This window comes from Mus pahari, chromosome 19 (genome assembly GCF_900095145.1).
Source record: "Mus pahari chromosome 19, PAHARI_EIJ_v1.1, whole genome shotgun sequence".
Lineage (NCBI taxonomy): Eukaryota > Metazoa > Chordata > Mammalia > Rodentia > Muridae > Mus > Mus pahari.
In genome coordinates, this window is record NC_034608.1 from 57,934,808 (window position 1) to 57,956,795 (window position 21,988).

General features: G+C 41.8%; 1 protein-coding gene across 1 annotated transcript in view; it reads right to left on the minus strand.

The window, feature by feature from the left end:
• The window catches only part of Asah1 (N-acylsphingosine amidohydrolase 1), a 32,908-nt gene that overhangs the window by 2,772 nt on the left and 8,148 nt on the right, over positions 1-21,988 (minus strand). Inside the window, exons 2-12 of the mRNA XM_021218830.2 lie at positions 16,517-16,563; positions 11,788-11,878; positions 10,983-11,069; positions 8,997-9,075; positions 6,790-6,864; positions 5,355-5,400; positions 3,915-4,059; positions 3,297-3,351; positions 3,124-3,205; positions 453-584; positions 241-364 (exon numbers count right to left, since the gene is read on the minus strand). Of these exons, the coding sequence (XP_021074489.1) occupies positions 241-364; positions 453-584; positions 3,124-3,205; positions 3,297-3,351; positions 3,915-4,059; positions 5,355-5,400; positions 6,790-6,864; positions 8,997-9,075; positions 10,983-11,069; positions 11,788-11,878; positions 16,517-16,563 (963 nt within the window). The remainder of the gene's footprint in view (positions 1-240; positions 365-452; positions 585-3,123; positions 3,206-3,296; positions 3,352-3,914; positions 4,060-5,354; positions 5,401-6,789; positions 6,865-8,996; positions 9,076-10,982; positions 11,070-11,787; positions 11,879-16,516; positions 16,564-21,988) is intronic.

Sequence of the window (21,988 nt, forward strand, 5' to 3'; positions counted from 1 at the left end):
CCCCCCCCCCCCGCCCCGCTTTGAAATTTATTTAACTTTAAAGAATAGTGCCTGACTTAGTGTAAGGAGAAAAAAAAAATCACAGCAAAAATTCATTCCTTAAGTTTGACAGCAAAAGCTCCATACCGTGTGTCAAGAGAGAGAAATAGGTTTGCAGATTTCTCAAGGTCAAATGAAAGCACCAGAACTAAGACAGTCCTCAACGGACAGCGTTTTTCTATGTATGATGATGCAATGTACCTTCTGTGTTGTGCGATTTAGACACTTCTTGGCCGGTGTTCTGCGGTCATCAACAAACAAGGTGTTTTTCCACCTGTCATAATTGGTTTGTACCACATACCATCTGCCATGCTTAGGATCAAGTCTAGATGAAAAGAGAGACATTCCCTCTGAGGCTTCAGGTTGGCCTGGGCTCTCGTTTTTACTTATTTTACTTTATCAAAGATACTTACTCATAGACATCCAAAGACTCTTTTCTTTCCCGTGTAATCACACAACCCTCTCCAGACTGATTGCCTCCCAGGATAAAATATACTGGAGCCATTATCTTGGTCTTGGTCAGTGTGTTCTTGGCTTCTTCATAACTATATAGAAACATTTTTCAAAGTAAGCAGTTTTATTTGATTGAGTGCCGTGTTTTAGGTGTAGAAACTAGAGGGAAACAGGTATCAGCAGTCCCCTAATCAAGTTATTTAGCTGAATGTGGACAGATGGACACACACACACACACACACACACACACACACAGAGAGAGAGAGAGAGAGAGAGAGAGAGAGAGAGAGAGAGAGAGAGATCAACAGTTAAAAGTTTTCTGAATGTGCAGTTACCAAAAATTAGTTGTAAATCACATGAATGTGAACTAAATTTGAAGCATTTCTGGGGGTTCTCTCATGAGTTGTAACTCCCCTGCAGCCCTGGTTCTGAATGTGCACTTTGGTCTGCTCTGGCCAACACCTCGGCCCACATCAGGACAGAAGCTGGAATAAAACGTGCTGTTAAGAATTATTATACCTTGCCGGGCGGTGGTGGTGCATGCCTTTAATCCCATGCAGAGGGAGGCAGAGGCAGGTGGATTTCTGAGTTCAAGGCCAGCCTGGTCTACAAAGTGAGTCCCAGGAAAGCCAGGACTACACAGAGAAACCCTGTCTCAAAAAAAAAAAACAAAAAAAAAACAAAAAAATACTATACCTCTTAGGTTTTCTGCTCATATGTAAACAATGGCTTAATTATGAAAACCAACCCTTTTAGTAATTTTCTACTGTGATTCCTCAATTGGAAGTACAACACTAGATTATCCGTGGGTTGATTTCATTAGAGATTTAAAAAATATTATCAGCCAAGTAAGGTTGTGCATGCCTTTAATCCCACCAGCACTCAGGAGGCAGAGGCAGGCAGATTTCTGAGTTCGAGGCCAGCCTGGTTTATAAAGAGAGTTCCAGGACAGCCAGGGCTATACAGAGAAACCCTGTCTCAAAAAATCAAAAGAAGAAAAAAATATTATTATGTGTATGTGTGTGTGCCTGCAGGTGTGTATGCACAAGTATGTGTGTGGCAGCCATGGAAGAAGGCCTAAGGCCCAAGGAACTGGAGTTGCAGGTGACTGTGAACTGCCATATGGGTGGTGAGAAACAAAGCTGGGACCTCTATAAGAACCAGTTCTCTTAACCACTGAGCCTCTAGTTTTAAAACTATTTTGAGTTGTTGATGAGTTTAACAAAAAATAATGTGAACTGAAATTTGACTAGGGATTATGACAGAACTTCCAAAATGGCATTCTGAACACTGACAATCAACTCTGAAAGATGTTCAGTCAGGATTTAATTATTCTTATGGAATAAAAGGTATATTCATGTCATTAGTATGCACATTTGCTTTTGTCTTTAATGAATGGTAAAATACTATGTATACCAGAGAATTGTTTTAAGTACACTTATTTACAGTAACTATTTGATATTATATTACAGCAAGTCTCTGATATGCATACATATTTTATATACCTACACACTTGGAGACAAATAAAGCATTTTTAGATAAAATGGAGCTTCATGGGAAAGGTTGAAGGAAGTAGCTGTCCCAGGACCATGTTTTAAAGACGGGGAGTGAACAGTGATTCTTGGAGGACCAATGAGTTGTACGTGGGAATTTTAGGAGGACCCCTGATCTGAAGGAGATCTCAAGAGTCATGCTCTAGCTTTTCTACCCACGAATTTTATTTAACAACAAAGGAAAGGGAAATATGATTACAGTGGTGGAGAGGGGCTGAGGCAGGAGCTCAGTTGGCAGAATACTTGTCTAGCATGCACAAAACTCTGGACTCTCCCTATAGCACCACATAAACTGGGCTATGGCGGTATGTCTATTAATCCTAGCAACTCGGAAAATAGAGGCCCAAGGATCAGGAGTTCAAGGTCATCATTGGCTATATAGTGAGTTTGAGACCAGGTCAGAATAAATTAAATCCTGCCTCAAGAGAACAACAAAAGGACACACACACACACACACACACACACACACACACACACACACACACACACACACACGAAACACCACAAGACTGAAGAACAGTTTTTGAAATACGGGGAGCAGTAACTCTGAGAATAAGGACTATTAAGAACTGGAGTGGATAATAAGGAAGACAACCAACTTCTATTCCCTGGAAAGTATTAAAAACTAAGATCGATGCTTATTTAAGTCCAAGTCATGTGGACTTAATATGTGCTAAAGACAATTTGGTATTATTCAACACATAAATAGACTGCAACTTCTAGGTTATTATGTACTACAATTTATATTTTACTTTTTCCATGACAAGAAACAATGTATTACCATTATATAAAAATTTTACTGAATACCATTTCCTATGTACATGGTGTTAATTTTTTGGAATAATTTTTTGGGAATCTTTCCTAGTTTTGACATCTCTAATATTTCTAAATAATCCAATTCATTACTTTAGTAAGAAAGCATACAGGAAACAGGAATGATTCCATGTAAATGTCAAAGAATCATCTAGGGAATGCACAACAGTTCCTCAATGGATGTGAAACTGGGGCTTGGAAATATTGTTATATTTTAATAAGTTACAACAGAGATATTTAGTAATAAGGCAACAAATGACTTCACCTTGTAGTGTTTTCCAGAACTGATCTAGTGATAAACCCTACCCATTGGGCATCTTTCCTTCCGAACATCCATTCTAGGATACCTGGAAGATAAGAAATGCAGACAGTGTCACGGGCCCGAGGCTCCCTTCCAAAGACTGACATCCCCACTGCATTTCCATGCATTCCACTCACCCAGATAACCGCCATTTATACTGAAACGTTCATTTAGTGAAAGACTAAACAGTCCCTGAGAAAAAGACAAAGCAATGCAGTCAGAAATGTCACTGTGCTCTGAAAGGCCCCATCTCTGCACCAGGACAGCTGTATACAATGACCTGAACTGTCTACTGGGGAATGTGATATGAGTTGGGGGATTAATGGCCACACATTTAAAGAAATGAAAAGCAAAGTCATGAACTGTCCGTGACTTGCGTAAGTGAACAAGAGACCCAAGCCTGACACCCAGTTCTACTCTGAGACCTTGAGAGCCAGTCACATGCTCCGTATCCTCAACAGACACAGGATCCTTTCTACTTTTCTGTGGTGTGAAGTCTCAGAGTTAGAAAAGTGTTAAGGACAAGGGAATTAAGAAGAGCTTCAAACCCTCCATCTGCCGAGACAGGTCTCAGTGTGTAGCTCTGGCTGGTCTGGACATCACTATGTAGATGGCCCTGAACTCACTGACACCTGCCTCCAAAGTGTTAGAACTGAAGAAGCATGCCACCATGCCTACCTTCATATTCTTTTTATGTCCTCATTTTCTTAGACTCCCAGACAGTAACACTGTTTATAAAGTTACATATTTCTTACTGGTTTGAATCCTGTCAACATGCCCACATATCCAACAAAACTTGTAGCCTTGAAAACAGTCTTATTGTTTCTTTGGAAGTCCAAATTCACTGTTAAGGGCTTTAATTCTTCTGTGACAACCCAAGTGTTATTATTTATATTCCACCTGAAAAAGACAAATGTTGCTGACATTGAAGACAAAGACGAAGGTGAGACTCCAGCATTGCATAGATGCTGCATGTTTGTCACTGAGACTTAGTATGGAATCAAGATGGCTTCAAAATTGTCATCCTCCTGCCTCAACCGTCCAAGGGCCAGAGCTGCAGGTCTGAGATACTATGTCTGGTTTACAGGTGCTTCTTCTACCTGGTTACTTAGGATCAACCTTAACAGATCCTTATGAGTGTACTATGGTGGATTTAAAATGTTACAGGCCCAGTCCTCGGTGCACTGATGTTCAGAGGTAAGGCTTCAGGGAGTGATTAGATCGATCCACTGATGGGTTAACAAGCTGAGAGATCATTGGGAGATAATGCCAACTTAGGAGCTGGGTCCTGTGTGAAGGAGGCAGGGTCCTGGATGTATACCCTTGGAGGAGCTGGGTCCTGTGTGAAGGAGGCAGGGGAGCTGGGTCCTATGTGAAGGAGGCAGGGTTCTGGATGTATACCCTTGGAGGAGCTGGGTCCTGTGTGAAGGAGGCAGAGTCCTGGATATATACCCTTGGAGGAGCTGGGTCCTGTGTGAAGGAGGCAGGGTCCTGGATGTATACCCTTGGAGGAGCTGGGTCCTGTGTGAAGGAGGCAGGGTCCTGGATGTATACCCTTGGAGGAGCTGGGTCCTGTGTGAAGGAGGCAGAATCCTGGATGTATACCCTTGGAGGCTACATTGTCTTTACTGCATTCCTCTCTCGAGGAGGTGAACAGCCTCCTCTGATACCTGCTCTAGCCAACACGATGCTCTGAGGCCTTACCAGCCTTAGAAATAGAAGAGCCAGTTGACCATGGACTGAAACCTATGAACTGTAAGCCACAATAAACTTTTCTTCATCCAAAAACAGGGTGGTTTCATCCTTTTCCCAGGGGCTAAAACTTGATGCTCAGAAGAGCTGATAAAATTCTGGTCACATCAATAGTGAGACCTATGTTCAGATGACGATCTCTATAAAAAAAGTCATTATTCTTCCATAAAGGTCAAGATGACAGACTTCTTTAAAGCAATAAATGAAAATAGGGGTCTGTGCCCTTCAAGCATGGTCTGAATTTCTGTTCACTGGGTGAACTTTTGAGATATGCCTCCTACGTGACTGAGTGTACTCCAGGTGCCTGCCTCTCTAACACTAAGGAATCCAGTCATCTTCACCCGTGGCTGTCTTCTGTCCATGAGGGGCACTTACTTTTTATCAAGGTAATACTACCATCTATGCTTCTAATGTAGTCAATGTATGTCAAGTTGCTTACTTACCCAAGAAATATTCCAAAATCCATGTTTCTTCCATGTAGTAAATGACCTTTTAAGAAGAAAGTGACAGAGACATGCATCCACAGTTAAGATAAAATACAATGGATTCTTAACACAGATGGATATAGGCAGATGTGAATATTTACATTCAAAACTGTTTTGCCAAGCAATGTATAATAATTAAGAAGCCTGGCAGCCAGAAAAAGCCTTAACAATTTCAAACTGGAATCACAACCACACGTTAGATATCACAGTATCTAATATCTGAGGTTAGAGGACTCTAGATAAGATCAGATATGGAAACAAATCAATGGTTATTCCTTGGACAGCTACAAAGCAATTCTACCAGGACATAGCCTCATAATACAACTTACCCAGTTCCTTGATTGCCACTTAGAGGTGGACATCTCAAGTATTAGGTGTAAGTCAATAGTCAGGGTGAATGAAGGGCAAGTCACCTTGTGTCATGTGTCTTGGTGTCCAGCCAGGAAAATATAGGAAAGTGAAGCTCTCATACACAGTGCTTGTTGGCTGAGAAACTATGAGACAATGTTTGTTCTGGGTCTTCAGAAAAACCTGTCACTGCCTATGGTGGTTTGAATAAGAACAGCCTTCACAGGTATTTGGATGCTTAGTCATCAGGGAGTGGCACTATTTGGGGAGTATTAGGTGTGGCCTTGTTGGAAGAAGTGTGTCACTGGGGATGGGCTTTGCGTTTTCTTGTTCTCCCCCCCCCCCGCCCCTTCAGTCTGGAGATCAGTCTGTGAGGCTCTCAGTGATTTCTCCACATCATGGTTTCCTGCCTGCTGCTAAGCATGCCAGTGATAGTGGACTAAGCCTCTAAAAGCGGAACCAAGTCCCAACTAAATATTTACTTTATAAGAGCTACCTTGGCCATGGTCTTTTCACAGCAATAGAATAGTGACCAAGACACTGCCTGCCTCAGCACAGGCAGCAAAGGACCCTTGTGAAGACTTCTACTAAGTTATACAGTGGGGATAAATGGACTATGCAGAAACAGGGATGTTTCTGAGGGGCTGGAGGGCTGGCTCGGTGGTTCGGAGCACATGCTGCTCTTGGTGACAGCCCAGGTCTGTGTCTGTAACTGCAGTTGGGAGCGATCAGATATTCTCTGCAGCCGCCTGGAGTGTCAGGCATGCACATGGTGCCCATTTAACACATTAAAGCAAGCACTCAGACACTTAGAAAAGAATGCTTCTGGTCTAGAACACTTCTTCCACATTTTCCATGTCTCAGTTAAAGTTTAATAAGCATTATAATAGCCTTAAAATAAGACTAATTTTCAATGCACTTATAAGAATTTACCAGGATATACTAAACGATATACAACAGACACACAGTTGAAATAGCAAGCCTGCTTAGCACATGTTCTAACTTATTCTAAAAAATACACTGTATGATGTGCTCTGCAGATTACCTTTCTCATCTTCAGTTATGATTGACGTACACATGGTAAACAATTCATAGAAAATGTTGAATGAAATAATCTCTCCTGTAGGGGGAAAAAAACCAAGGAAAGGTTTTGCTAATGTTAAAAATCATGACATTAAAGGAAAATGGCATTCACCTTTGAATCTAAAGGCGTGCAGTATGCTTTTTGTTAAATGCTAACGTTCTGTGCTTAGCATGAATTTTTACCTCAGCCTAGCTTATTTTCAGTTTATTTATGTTTTGATGAATCTCAGTATTATCAGGAACTATTAATCTATTTTTCTCTAGAGTTATTTATATTTGGTAATTACTTGTGATAACTATTTATATAAGACTTTCTTCTCATGTAGATGGCAAGTATATATTTCCAGTATGTTATTTTTTTTAACTGTTTTTCAGTTAGGTTTTGCTGTTGTTGCTTTTGTTTTTTTGGTTGTTTGTTTGTTTTGTTTTGTTTTGAGACAGGGTTTCTCTGTGTAGCCCTGGCTGCCCTGGAAATCACTCACTCTGTAAGCCAGGGTGGCCTCAAACTCAGAGATCGGCTTCCTCTGCCTCCCAAGTACTGGGAATAACGGATGCGCCACCACGATCCAGCCACTGTAATATTTTTGTGTTTATTTAAATGTGCATTTATTCATGTGTGCACATACGAGTGTTTGTGTGTGTAAGTTTGGCATGGTGCACATGTGGTGGTGAGAAGAAAACTGTGGATCCCAGGAATCTAGAACTCAGGTTGTAAGGCTTATCAACATGCCCCGTACTTGTGGATCCATCTTGCTGGCCCTTAAAACACGTTACTTAGTGTAGCAAAACAAACAAACAAATGTACTAGCCAGCTCTGTTGAGGAACAACAGAAAACATCCATCAGTTCTCTCATGAAAAGCACTGCAGGTGTCATAAAATGCCCACTCAATTGCTTGCTTTGGTTGGTTTTAGGTTAGTGAACAAAACCTTTGCCAATAAATGATTTAAATTGAAAAACCGAAAGTACAAACTTTTGAGGGCTGAGCGAGGCTGTGCATGCCCAGAACCCCACTACCCCTCAAGCAGGAGCAGGACTCTGAAACTGAGGCCAGCCAGGCCACACAGCAGTGACTTATAAAGGGGGAAGGTAGAAACAAGAAAATAGAAATTAATAGCCCCAAATATCGCTACCTAAGAATAATTTAATGAATGATATATCTTTTCTCCCAAAATTAAAAAAAAAAAGTCTTTGAGAAATCAATAGTTCAGCAAGGGTTGACATTAAACTATATTCATGATACTCTAACTTCATTCAAAACACTGATGGCCAGGATGGCAGGCCGATCCTAAGGCATACAGGAGTGAAGCAGGCCAGCACGGCTGGGAGAATGCCGAAGGTGACATGGAGTGAAGCCGCCTCAGTTCCTGAGCTCACACGGGACCCACACAGACAAAGATAACAGCCAAGAACAGAGGTCACAGACACAACCACCTGACTTAGGTCAGCGATACCACTGTGATACGTGGAGGGAAAGATAAGCAATTTTAGTAAATGCCTTATCAATTAGAAACAGATGAAGAAACCTTGACTAATGTTTTGCCCCTTCCCCAAATCGAGGAAAATAAAAAAAAAAATCAAACTGAAAAAGTCAGTAACTCATCAGGAAAATGGAAGGTCAGTGTGAGAACTTAATTTCTCAGGCTATGCTGCCAATAATTCTGTTCATTTTAGGAAATTGCCTTGAAGGATTTACAAGGCTGAGTACATCACTAACTACCCTGTGACTCAAAAGTTCAAGAGAAGTCAGTGTGAGTGTATCCATTAAACATGCACAGGAACCATGCACTCACGCATCAATAACGGCCCCACTGTTAATAAGCAAAGTCTGAAGACCATCCATCCAGTCAAGAACCTGGAACGACACGGTTGAGAGAGAACCGCAACTCAAATGCTCAGTTTTGTTTACCATGGTGAAGGCAGAAGAGGGCTACTTGTGGAGGAAACACTGTCTGTGAAGGGGCAGATGAAGCATTTTTGGAGGACTGGAATTTCCTTCACCTTCTATGAGTGAAATGTGCAAGCATGGACACCCGTGTAAACCTTCAATGAGCTGGTTATACTTAGGGTTTGTGCATTTCATTGTGTGTAGTGCATTTGCATCTGACTTCAACACAGTTATGTCACAGGGTTTTAGTAAACGTTTTAAGGATTGCAAGGTGAACTTTACCTAGAGGAATCCCAGTAACATCTGCGATTCCCCTCATTTCCTCTCCATAAGGGCCAGGAAGGCTGCCAAGTAGACCAGGCTAAAAGGAAGGAAAGCAGTGAACTTAAGCATGTGCTTTGCAACCAGCTTCTCCGATTAGAACTCTTTTAGGCAAAAGTTACTTTTAAATCATTTATGTCATGTATTTCTCAAAGATTCTATATAATGTTTGGTGTTGGACTCCTACAAAACCTGTGATTCTTAGAATTTTTTGTTTCCCTCCTGATCTTTGACCCAGTCCCCAGAGAGAAGGGGACTGGGGTCATCCTACCTGCATGACTTAGGGTGACCCATTAGCTCCATCAACACAATGAGCAAAGTTTCATTCTTAAGCAACTGGCAACGCTCAGCAACAAACACATAGTATTCTACCATTTTACAGGACTGTCTGTCATTGTTAATGGTTGGTCCTAAGTTGCATAGCTGTATTCAATGAGCAAACAACACAGGAGCAAATTCAGTGATGGACGCTGTGTCGTCTTCTCAACCTCAGTTAAGCACAAACACGGAGAGCACAATTTATAATCTCCTGCTAAGGCGACATGGTTAAAAAGTCGCCTTACTATTCTGCTCTTACTGCTCTTTCTACTCTGAAGGTTCTGGTGATGGACCTCAGGCCAGCTGGCTTGGCACTGAGCTATCTCGCTGCTCCAATAGCCTGTTTTCACCATCTGCATACGGTGACCTCACTAAGCATATTATTTGTTTCCTGTGAACTCAAAGCCCTGGGAGGTAAATGTTCCAGCCAATTTAACAACTATGGCTTATTGACAAAAGTTAAGCATGACACTTTACAGAGTGATACGCCATAACCCTCATAGCCACCATATGAAATAAATATTATTACCAAATATTATCCTTCTGAACCAGAACAGTAAGGTTTCATAGCTATATGACTGACGCATCCTTAGAATGCAGTGATTTCCAGGCATCAAACCACGGCATTACAAACTGCCCTGCTGCCTCCCTACTGACATTCGGAGTAGAGGAGGGTTTAGGTACTGGGCACGTGTGGACTCACCTCCCTTTAGTTCCTACCAACATTTATTCTGGGAGAATCTGTCTGTCTAACCCATTTGATAATAACTTCAATAGAGAGGTGAGAACATGAGCATGGCCCAGCAGGTCATACGGAGGGGCGCTTTGCTTATCCACTCTCTAGGACTAGGGTCTTCAAGTTCTGTCCTGGAGGAGTTGGCAATGTTTCATGATTGTCTTGGTGGTTACAACCGAAGGAGAAAGCAGTGGGCAGAGGCCAGACATGAAGTTCCCTGAATCTGTTCCAGAGCCTTCCGGCCTCTCCATGACCTGCCCCTGCAGCAGAATCTGAAAGATGATGAGGACACCTTGGGAGGTTTGGGGCCAGTCCCTTGATGCTCATCAGTACCACCTATACTAACAGGTATTGTGAAATGCAGTCTTCCTGTAGAACGCGGGGTCAGGGAAGGAAATGACTTAGTGATTGCCTAGCTACAAGAAACATTCAGAACAACTGGGTGTCGGGGTTACAGATACCAATGGGCTCCATACACAGTTAGCCTGAACATGTCAGTTTATCTTTATTTAGAGAAATCTATGAGTTTCTTGAATTACTTGTAACTTGAGTTAATTTAAGGTCTAAATTTTTCTTTCTCATGCTGGGATCAAATCTGGGGCTTCCAACATAGTTTATGATGGTGCTCCACCATTGAGATATATATACTCTAAGGGGAAAGAAACTCGGTTTTCAGTAGTGTAACTGTATACCAAACTACAATATGAGCTCAAAATTTCATGCTCCTGATGAAATCTGTGTATTTTCCCATTGCTGTGCGGACCTGGGGTAGACCCACGTAGGCCCTGGGGTTGCTGCTTCAATGTTTCTCCACCCAAGCACATATTTTAAAACTCTATGTCCATGTGTTTATATATGTATCCTTAAAACTAATTGAAGAAAATATTTCTTACCAACTTTTGATCCACCATCTTCATGAGTTTTCCACTTGGCACAAATGCATTCACTAAACTCGTTACGGAATTCACTAAAATCCTCAACTGAAAAATAAATAGAAGACTAAAAATACATAAAGTACTGCGATTTAAGATTCATATTGCTGTCATAGAATCAATGTAGATCTGACTTATTCAAAATATGTAACAAAATAGCACAGTTTGAAAGTATTTCCAATGAATTTATGAACACAGTTTTCTCTTTAAAGTAGCATTGCTTCTCGATCATTCAGATGAAGGAAGACAGTACAAAGGGAGGGAGAGACAAGTCCCACGCCCCACAAAGCCACAGGGAAGTGACGTTTTTCTCTATCAATTACTATACAGAGTGGGAGAGAATCAAACATGTACCTTGAACTTTCAGTAGTAATTTTAAAGATTATTTTTATTCTACATGTATGAGTAGTATGTATATATACCATGTTCATGCCTCATGTCAAACAAGGCCGAACAACTCCACTGAACTAGAATTACAGGTGACTGAGAGCTATCCTATGATCCTGAGTGCCCTCAAGTGCTCTCAAATGACACCCCATCTTTCTATCTCCCTTAGTAGTATTTTTGAGACTATAGCTGAGGCTGCCTTGAAACTCATTATGTAGACCAGGCTGGCCCCTAAGCTCCTAACACTTGGCCTGCCACAGTCCTCTCAAGTGCTTGGATTATGGTGTGGGCTTCCATATGCAACTTAGAAAGTAGTTTTTAAAAAGCAGAATTATATTTCATAAAGTCAGAACAAGAAGAGTTAACACTTATAACATACCGCTGGTGCCTTTTGAGCCAATAATTCATGCCATCTTTTGTAGGGTGGTAAATCAAGATTTATGGTGTACCACGGAACTGGTCCTCTATAGCTGCAATGAGAGGGAAACATCTTGAAATGAAGAAGTGACTTTTAGGAGGAAGGTTACAGAGCTGAGAGGATGGGGTAGACACGCCCATAGCAACAGTATGGAAGTTGGTTACTCAAAGCAAAATCTGCAAAGAAATCAGAATTTGCACGCAGTGCTTCAGCCCTCTTTTGCACACACAATTTGAAATAAACTCAGAAATCACAGAATAGAATTCTACGTTCTGAGCCTGCCATAGGAATCGCAGTACTCAGGGTGCTGGGCTACACTGTGAGACCCTGGCTCCAATGTCCCCCATCCCCCACCTCCCAACCCCCGCCCAAAATACCAAACCAACCAACCAACCAAACTAATAAACAAAAAAAACCAATTATAGCTACTAGGTCTGGAAGGTTAATATGACTTGCTAATATGTAAGTCAATTGTGGCTCAAGGGTTACAACTTAAAATACTGCTCACAGGAAATACTTTTGTTTTTTTTTTTTTTCCCTACATATCTTTAACAATTTAGTTTAGGCCCAGAACACTAGACCGTCTAGATACTAGGACACTTTAGCACTTATTTTTCTAGTCTGGAAGGCTCTATCAGTCAGTCTAACAGCACTGGCAAATTGTTCTCTTGTGACAGCGTCAGTGAGGTCGCCTTGTAAGCCCAGAGAGGTAACAATACAAGCTTGCCATGATGGCCTCTGGTTCTCCAAGGCAAACCCGTCTTCCCCAGTACTCCCGGGCACTCTTGCCTGTCTAGCCTGCTATCAACATTCTCAATTTCCTACTCACATATTCAGCAATCTCTGCTATGGGGGTGAAGTGATGTCCACCCATTATTAATGGATGGCCATACTCCTGGTGTACTAATCCTACAGTCGCTTCTGCTGCTATTCAGTGTCTGGCCCATTTGGGAGATGGGGTTGAGACAAGGCCTCATGTTGCCCAGGTTGGCCTTCATTTTACTATGTAGTCAAGGATGACCCTGAATTCAGGAACCTCAAATCCTCCTGGCTCGGAGCAAGTGCTGGGATCACAGGCATGTGCCGCCACACCAGGCCTTCTCTCATACTTCTGAACAAACTGAAACAGGTTTCAGGGGTGTAGCATTAAATGATTTATTAGATTAAAAGCTAAATCGGAAAACATCCATCACTTGAGCCATTTATTACTTTGAGAAAAGTATAGGGTACATACTGATGTGTGCTGCAGGGCTACCTGGCTCTTAAGAGATCATCTAACCTTATATTTATAGCCAGGGATGGGTTATTTCCTGGCAGGCATTGACTGGGACACTCTGTGTACTTTACTACTATGATATGTGGTTCTTTAAATAAAGTTGCTGAGCTTGGGATCCAGGTATATGTGTAAGGTTTTATGAAACTGTTAGCCAGTACCCATTTGTGTTATGACTTAGATGCAGAGAAAAATGCACTCTATTTTGGAAATATACATTTAAACAAAACTACAATGAATGAATTTCGTTGTTCTTTTCAAGTTCCTCAGTTTCTTAGAAGTTGATACCTACATGAAGACTGTATGTAGTTTTTGGGGTGGGGAGGGGGACCTTTTCATTATGACAATTATTTTTCCTCTTCCTCTTCCTCTTCCTTCTCCTTCTCCTCCTCCTCCTCCTCCTCCTCCTCCTCCTTTTTCTAAACTAATCATATTCTTCATGCAAAATTGTGTCCCATAGTTTAGTAATTCGATGGTATTACACCTTTCCTTCCTCCAAGCTGGGCATTTGGATTTCCACGTCTAGTTGCAGTAATGAAGTGCTGAGCTCTTGGAGTGATGCTTGCCAGTGGCTGGTGCATTACCTATGAATTCCAACGAGCCCCTCCCTTCTTGTGTCTAACAAAACCAGTGCAATCTGAGCACCTTCCATAAACTCCTGAGTCTTCTTCAGCTGAGTATAGGACAGGCCGAAGCATTCGGCAGAGGAGACAGAGAGGTAAGGAGATCATATCAGAGAAGATTTAACTTTTGTGGGACTAGAAAGAAAGGAAACCCTGGTAATAAAACCCCCACTAATCAGATTTTTTTTGAGAGCTGCTTAAGAAAGATCTGATTAAGAAAGTTGTTCTATTAATTATAGCTTAATTTAATCATATTTTTCTCACATATCTTCTCTAGGGCTGGAGAGATGGCTCAGTGGTTAAGAGCACTGACTGCTCTTTCAGAGGTCCTGAGTTCAATTCCCAGCAACCACATGGTGGCTCACAACCATCTGTAATGGGATCTGATGCCCTTTTCTGGTCTGTCCAAAGACAGTGACAGTATACTCACATACATAAAATAAATAAATATATGCTTAAAAAAAGCTATCTTTTCTAAGACGTTCTTTTATTTAAGAACTGTACCTCTATTTCCTATAGACACAAAAGGTGTCTACCTTATGAGAGGGTAGTGAAGATTACATGAAATATGTAGGAAGTCCTTGGCATTAGTGAGCAATAGAGATTTCCATAATAGGTTTTGCTACTTTACCATACACAGTGTAACTATCATGTCCATTTGAGACTCAGCATTTGCTAAGCCCGATCACTGCAATCGTAATGATATCGGAACCCTTCTGGCTTCCCAGGTGGCTTGTAAACTAGCCCGAGTGACACAATGCGCATGTGCACAAATAGAGAGCAGGTGCAAAGCAACTAATGAGCGGCAAAAGAAATGCATAATGGGTCTCCAGTGGCCGCAGGGTGATGTGGCTGTCAGTTCCTGGACATCTGCATTGATGTGACTGGTCCGGCCAGATGAACAGGTGTCCCTTGCCTCTTTCCTCCCTCTCATTTGCTGCTGCATGCCACCAAGATATCCATGCATTTGGTTGAAAAGGATGACCTCATAGGACTGTGAAGACACTCATTAATTAAAGGTCCACGGATGTCACCCTTATCTCCCGGATCTCAAGAGCTGCTGCTGAGCAGCTCAGACAAGAAAAGGTTAGGAACAGGGCAGAGGATTTCTCTGTGGAAGGATGAGATAGTGAAACAGGGAGAAATAACAGTAGAAATAGCAAGCAAAGAGAAAAAACACACACAGCTTCTAGGTATGGACATGCACACACATACACACACACACACACACACACACACACACACACACACCAGTAGCAAATTGGATTTTGTTTAGTCAGGGAAAGTTTATAGGTTTTTTGTTGTTGTTGTTTTTATTTTTATTTATTTATTTATTTATTTTTTAGGTTTTTTTTTTGAGACAGGGTTTCTCTGTGTAGCCCTGGCTGTCCTGGAACTCATTTTGTAGACCAGGCTGGCCTTGAACTCAGAAATCCGCCTGCCTCTGCCTCCCGAGTGCTGGGATTGAAGGCTTGCGCCACCACGCCCGGCCTAGGTTTATAGTTTATAATGACATACAGTCTCAGATATATAGAAAATACATTTAAAAGAGAGTAGGGAAAAACTGCCTTTAGTAGAGAAAGTACTCATTAACTGTTCAGTGAACTGGACAGTGAGACCAGCCGGGAGACACAACCAGGAAGGCAATGAAGGCCAGGATGACATCAGTGGTGATGGAGAAGAAGACCTTTCCTGAAGCTGGACCCCTAGATCCTCACACCCGGGGAGTGAGTAGAAGTAAGCTGGGCAATCACGGTTCCTCTTAACCAACAGCCACTGGCGCTCCACCAGGGGAAGTGGCAGAGTGTCATTTTCTGCTTTACTACAAGCAATATCACTTTGTCACTTGAAACTCAGTATTCCCTATGCCCAGACCACTGCATAAACCACACATACTACCTAAGCCTACATGGTTCCAAGGCGGTCTACAATCTAACCCAAAGGACAGAACACGACATGAACAAACAACACAACAGATATGAGCAGTCAATGAGCATCAGCAATGCTCCAAGGGATGGACACAGGGTGACACTCCAGGCTCCCAAGGGTGCTGGCAGAAGTTACTTAGAATACATGTATTAGGAAAAGGGCCAGTTGGAACGTCTAACAATACATAACTCATAAGTCGTGGCTGCACTCTGTTCTTCCACCCCAGGAGCGTACTTGCAGGAAGAGGGAAGGCCAGAGGCCAATGACAGCTCTCCCTACACCTTTCCTTCCTTCTTCCTGCGTGCTGTCCCCTCTGGGCCTCTCGCCTGGAACTGCATATTTCCAAGGCTTACTCCATCACTAAGATTTGGAAAGATGGAAATGTGAACGAAAAATGTTAGACTAAAATAAAATGTAGCTTCGGTCTTGTCTTAGGGTTTTTGATCTTCTTTTGCCTGAAAACTTTATCAAGTTAAGGTTTGTTTCTTGACTCTTTCATACACAGGTTCCTTTAACTGTTCCAATGCAGTCTGAGGGCTTATATGCTGGCACCACAGCTCAGTGGGTGTGATACAAGTTGTCTGCCATAGAGCAAAAATGCTCCTTAGGAGATAGAATTGTTTGTCGATGTGCAGGTATTCTTCACTTTCTTACTAGTTTCAGGGGGCAAGAAATAAACATTTAAATCACATTACCTTCATATCTGCCTTAGTCATATACATAAGACATACACATAAGGAAACCAAACCTTGTCTCCAGGTGGAAGACATGGCTTAGGTTTCTTTTACTACCATTATTTCTAGAAGACTATTATAAAGAGCAGCATGCACACAGGATGATGGTTTAATTATCCGAGCTCACTCACGTTGGTCCAGAAGGAGGATACGTTGATTTTCTGCAATCTTCTGTCCACTAAAAAAAAAAAAAACAAAGAAAAATAAAAATTTCACAGAATTATAAATGCTTTCCAATTGAAGCAACCTTTTTAAAAAGTATGATTTATTAAGAACCATCTTTTAAAACCATTTCATTTTTTTTTTGTTTGAGATAGGGTCTCCCTCTCTGTAGAGTTCAGGCTGGCTTCGGATTTTATTATTATGTAGCTCATCCAAACTGGCCTCAAACTCATAATCCTCCTACCTGGGTTTACTGAGCACTGAGATTAAAGGTGTATGTGTCAGCAACTGGGATTCAATACCTTTTTAAAAGATTTGTTTACATTCATTTCATGTTTTAGCATTTTGCCTAAATGTGTATGTGTATCTCATGCATGCCATGAGGAGACCAGAAGAGGGCATGTGAATCCCTAAGACCTGGAGGCACAGATGGTTGTGAGCCACCTTATGGGTGCTGGGAACTGAACCCAGATCCTCTGTGAGAGAAGTATGCACTCTAGCCTTCAGTGCCATCTCTCCAGCACCGCCATTCAATACCTTTTCAGAAAAAAAAAAAAAAAAAAACCTCTTGCCTCTCAAATCCCCAGATCATCACTGTTTCAATTCAGTTTACACAAAGACAAAGTGTTAAATTTTTCCCAATTATACTGAATAAGGAAATGAGATGGAAAATATTTCTATGTGATCACACAGCATATCATCCGAAGTCAATGGCTTGACAGGAGGCAGCTTTACCTTAATCTCTGAGGCAACTCTACTGCGACTTGACCTGAGATTGGCATCTCAAACCAGATCTGCAGGCTATGGTGCATAAGGCATTTAATAATCTGTTCAGAGCCTATCATCCTTGTCCTGTCCCAGACACTCCTAATAGCATGGGTATAAGCAAACACTTCCTAAGCTCCCATGATTCCATCCTATACATATGCTGTGTCCTCTGCCCAGAACGCCCACGCTCTGACCTGGTGAACTTCTAAAACCCAATCCAGACACTTGGTGCTCCTCTCCTCCCCACACCACTCTTTCTGTGAAGTCTCACTGACCTCCTCTATAAGCACAGTCATCTCCTATACAACTCCATATTTACACATCTCCATTAGAATATCATGTTGTATTAGAACTGTCTGTGCCCTCTCAATGCCACACTGTGTTCCCTGATAGGAGGGCAGTCCCAGCACTGAGGTCACTGCTGGGGACAATGAATGAAGAGGCTGCATCACAGATAATGGTTCAGAGTTAGTGGCAAAACTGAATTTTCTCCTAACACAAAATCATCCAAAAAAGTGCAAGCCAATTTATGACTCTTGTCACTTCTTCCATGTAGCCAGCATGTTTATCTTCTGGCCTCTAGTGATCTGAGACTCAGAAAGTAAAGTAAGAAGCTCAGATCTGCAGTGAGAGGAGGCAGAGAGGCAGAGGGGACCCCTGCGCGTACAGCTGGGGCTTGGACTGTGTCTGCTGAACACTGCAGCAACGGAAATCTCACACTTGACTTCTGTCAGCATGCGAGTATTTAGTCATTTCACTCTGCCCAAAAATGGATAGGTTTCTTGTCTAAGTATGCTTCCAGTGAGTTCCTGAAGATACACTATTAAGAAGTCTTGTGTTAAATAACACTGATTGTAAAAGTTCTTGCTCAAAAATGTTTCAACCTCAGCTAGGACCTCAAAAGAAAATGTATACAACCTTTGTGTTACCGAGGTGTCTATATGCTGAATATATATATATGTCTACATACTGGAGAGTCAGGGTCTCTGCTTAGGCTTCTAGCAAAAGTTCACAGGCCCCTAGTCTACAACGCTGACAATGAAAACTGCAAATAACCACCAGAGCTTATATTAAATACAGTGTGATGTGTCTGAAACAATCCTACTGTGTAGTCCCAGATAGCCTATAACTCACAAGGTAGTATTCGCTGGCCTCAAACTCATGGACTGTCTCTGCTTCTTAATTGTAGAGATCACCACACCCAGTGATATATTGCATTTGATTTTTGGGTTTTATAAATTTTCCTAAGTAAACTTTTTTGCTCAGATTTTTAAAAATTGCTTTTATGTTTATTTATTGTTTGTGTGTATGTTAGGGACATGTAAAACGGCACTGAGAAATAAATGGAGCAAATATTGACATGGTGATCACTCCAACAGGAATTTAGTAGAGTTCAGGAAGAACTGATGAAAGATATTGAACTTCCAAATATAGTGGGGATACGGGGATGACTACGGCTTGGGTTCTTCTAGCAAACAAAACAAAAAAAGGAGGAGGAGGAGGAGAGAAGAGGAGGGAAGGAAGGAAGGAAGGAAGGAAGGAAGGAAGGAAGGAAGGAAGGAAGGAAGAAGGCAGGCAAGGATAAACTCCAGGGTACAAGCTTACAAAGGCAAGGCACAAATGAACGTAAGTTAGCTTGGTGCCTGTGCTTCTGGGGTCACAGAGCAGCGGTGCCTGCGCACGCACCAGGCTCTGCATTCAATACCAGTAACACCCCAAAGTCGCATGATTCTGGACAACTGGTCGAGGCCTTCAGAACTACAGATAAAGGAATAAAATCAAAGCATATTGGACAATGACCAATATCGCCAAGTAAAACCGGTTGCCATTTCCATTTTTACTGCTCTAAAATGAGAAATAAAGTTTGGGCAGGGATATGATAATTGGAATAATCCTGTCAAAATTTACTAAATGAGAGTGAAAATGAAAGAAAAAAAAACAACAACTAAAGATCTGAAAAAGGAAATAGAAGAACACAGAAGGGACAAGATGTCTGGGTGCTACCCAAGAAAACAGGACAACAAAATGAGATAAAGAGCATCTGACATAGAAAAGAGGCAATGTCATGCTGTGTATGAAAAGTCAAAAGAATCTACTGAAAACTTACTACAAGCATTAAGTATAAGGCTATAAGACACTGGAACAATATACCAAATTAGCAATCATGTATCTATATAATTAAAAGCTAAATTGAAGGAAAACAATTCCATTTACAATAGCATCAAAACAATAGCTACAGACAAAGTGCACATGTATAATTCCATTACTCCACAGGCTGAGGCTGGAGGATCATAAGCTCAAGCAAGTCTGGGCTATGACACAGACTGTCTCAAACACATAAACAAAATAAAAAGAATATTTAGGAATAAACTTAACTAGGGAAATTCAAAATGTAATATATGTAAAACTACAGAACACTTTCCAACAAGATTAAAGATAACGTAAGTAAATAAAAGGTGTCATATTGGGGGGGGGGGGTTTGAAGGGTTTGATTCTGTGAAAATGATCAGATTCCTAAAATTAATCCACGGGTTTCAGCATAAAGAATGGCTAAGATCATCTTGGAAAGGAACAAAGTTAGAGGACTCAGTTTTAAAACTTCCTATAAGAAATGGGGCTATGTGAGAGAGGATGGGGTCTAGAGGGGGTGAGCAGGATAGGAGATGGAAGAGGAGAGGCAGGTATCATGTCTCATTAAATTTCACTCACACACACACACACACACACACACACACTCATACACACTTAGACACACGCACTCATACACACTCACTCCTACATACACACACACACACACACTTAGACACATACACACACACACACTCTCTCTCACACACACACACACACTCTCTCTCACATACACAGGCTCATATATACACATACTCATACACATACACACACTTAGATACACACACACACACACACACACACACATAGGACATGAAAGCAGAAGGGGACTCTTTGCGTGATGGAAAGAGGAAGGGAAAGGGGAAGAGAGAGCAGCAAGAATGCTGGGTAGAAACAGGAGCAGAGGGACTGCTACACACGTATGAAAACGTCATGAAGCAAAAATGCTGGGTACAAACAGGAGCAGAGGGCCTGCTACACACGTATGAAAACGTCATAAAGCAAAAATGCTGGGTACAAACAGGAGCAGAGGGCCTGCTACACACGTATGAAAATGTCATAAGGAAATCTATTACTTTGTGTGTTTGGTAAAATATTAATTTGAATGAAGTTAAAATGTGACTACAGTAGTAAGTGTTGTAAGTTACTAGATGATGATCCTCTGCTTAAATAAGAAGGTGTAAATCTTACAGCAATCATAGTAACAATAAGTCTTGAGTACATTGGCAACAAGGAGGCGCTACTATAGATACAAATACATAAAAACAGTGGAATAGATCCAAGAGTTCAAAAATAAGTCTACACTTACAATGCTGCACATTGTATCTCTGACAGTCTACGCCCACAGTATATTCCAGGAGATGTGCAAATGGCCCATAAGTGAAGGAGGAGAGGTACCCAGCATCCCCTCCTCCTGAGATGAGGCCCAGCAACAGCAAGTGTTGCTATTACTCATGCTGCCAGCACGAGGGATCACTCAGATGGACCTCGAGTGCTGCCAGCAAGATACAAAACAGCACCTGCTTTACAAAGCCAGCTGGCGGTTCCTCGACAGGTAAACAGTGACTTCAAACCCAGCAATCCTGATCCTACGTATATCCCAAGATACAGGATGACATAAACCCCACAAAAGCGTGATATTTTCAGGAGTGTTACTCACACTGGGCCAAAAAGTGGGAGAGCTCAAACGTCTGCCACCTGCAGAATGGATAGACACAATGAGCTATGTTTTGTAATGGAATCTTATTTGGCAAGAAGAAATGACGGGCTGATAAAAGCTATAGGAAGGAAGAACCATAAAACAGCTACAGCAAGTAGAAGATGCCAGTCACAAAGAGTCACATAGAGAGTGCCCTCTGAAACAGGCAGAATGGTTAAGTCTCTAGAGAGAGGTTCTGCTAGTGGTTGTTTAAGGCTGGAAGTTGGAAATATGTAAATGCAGAGGTTTTCCTCTTAGGGGTAACTGTTCTAAGCTAGAGAGCAGTGGTGACTGTATAGTTCTGTGACTACGCTGAATCTGTTTTATTGCTTGTGTGTGTGTAATATACACATGTACACACACACACACACACACACACACACACACACACTGTGAAGGCCAGAGGAAGACACTGTATGTCCTGTTCTATTACAGTCCTTTGAGAAAAGGTCGTCTGTAAACCTGGAAAGCTGTGTTTTGGCTGGACCGGCTTAGCCAGCCAGCCCCAGCAATCCTCCTATCTCTACCCGAGCGGTGGGATTCTGGGCGCACACGGCCACACCTGTCTTTCCACATGGGTTCTGGGCATCTGAGTTCTAGTTCTGATGTTGTTACAGTGAGTGTTTCTTCCCACCAAGCACTTCCCCAGCCCCGTCTCCACTTTCAGAGACTGAGAAGTCTGCATGCTGGTTACCTCATCCACTTAGCATTTACATGGATTTCTGAGTCCTGAACTCTGGTGCTCACAGTTTCGTGGCAAGTGCTTAACCACTGACCCATTATCTCAGTCCTCCCAGTTGTATACTTTTTTTTTTTTCTTTTTTATTATTATTTTCTTTATTTACAT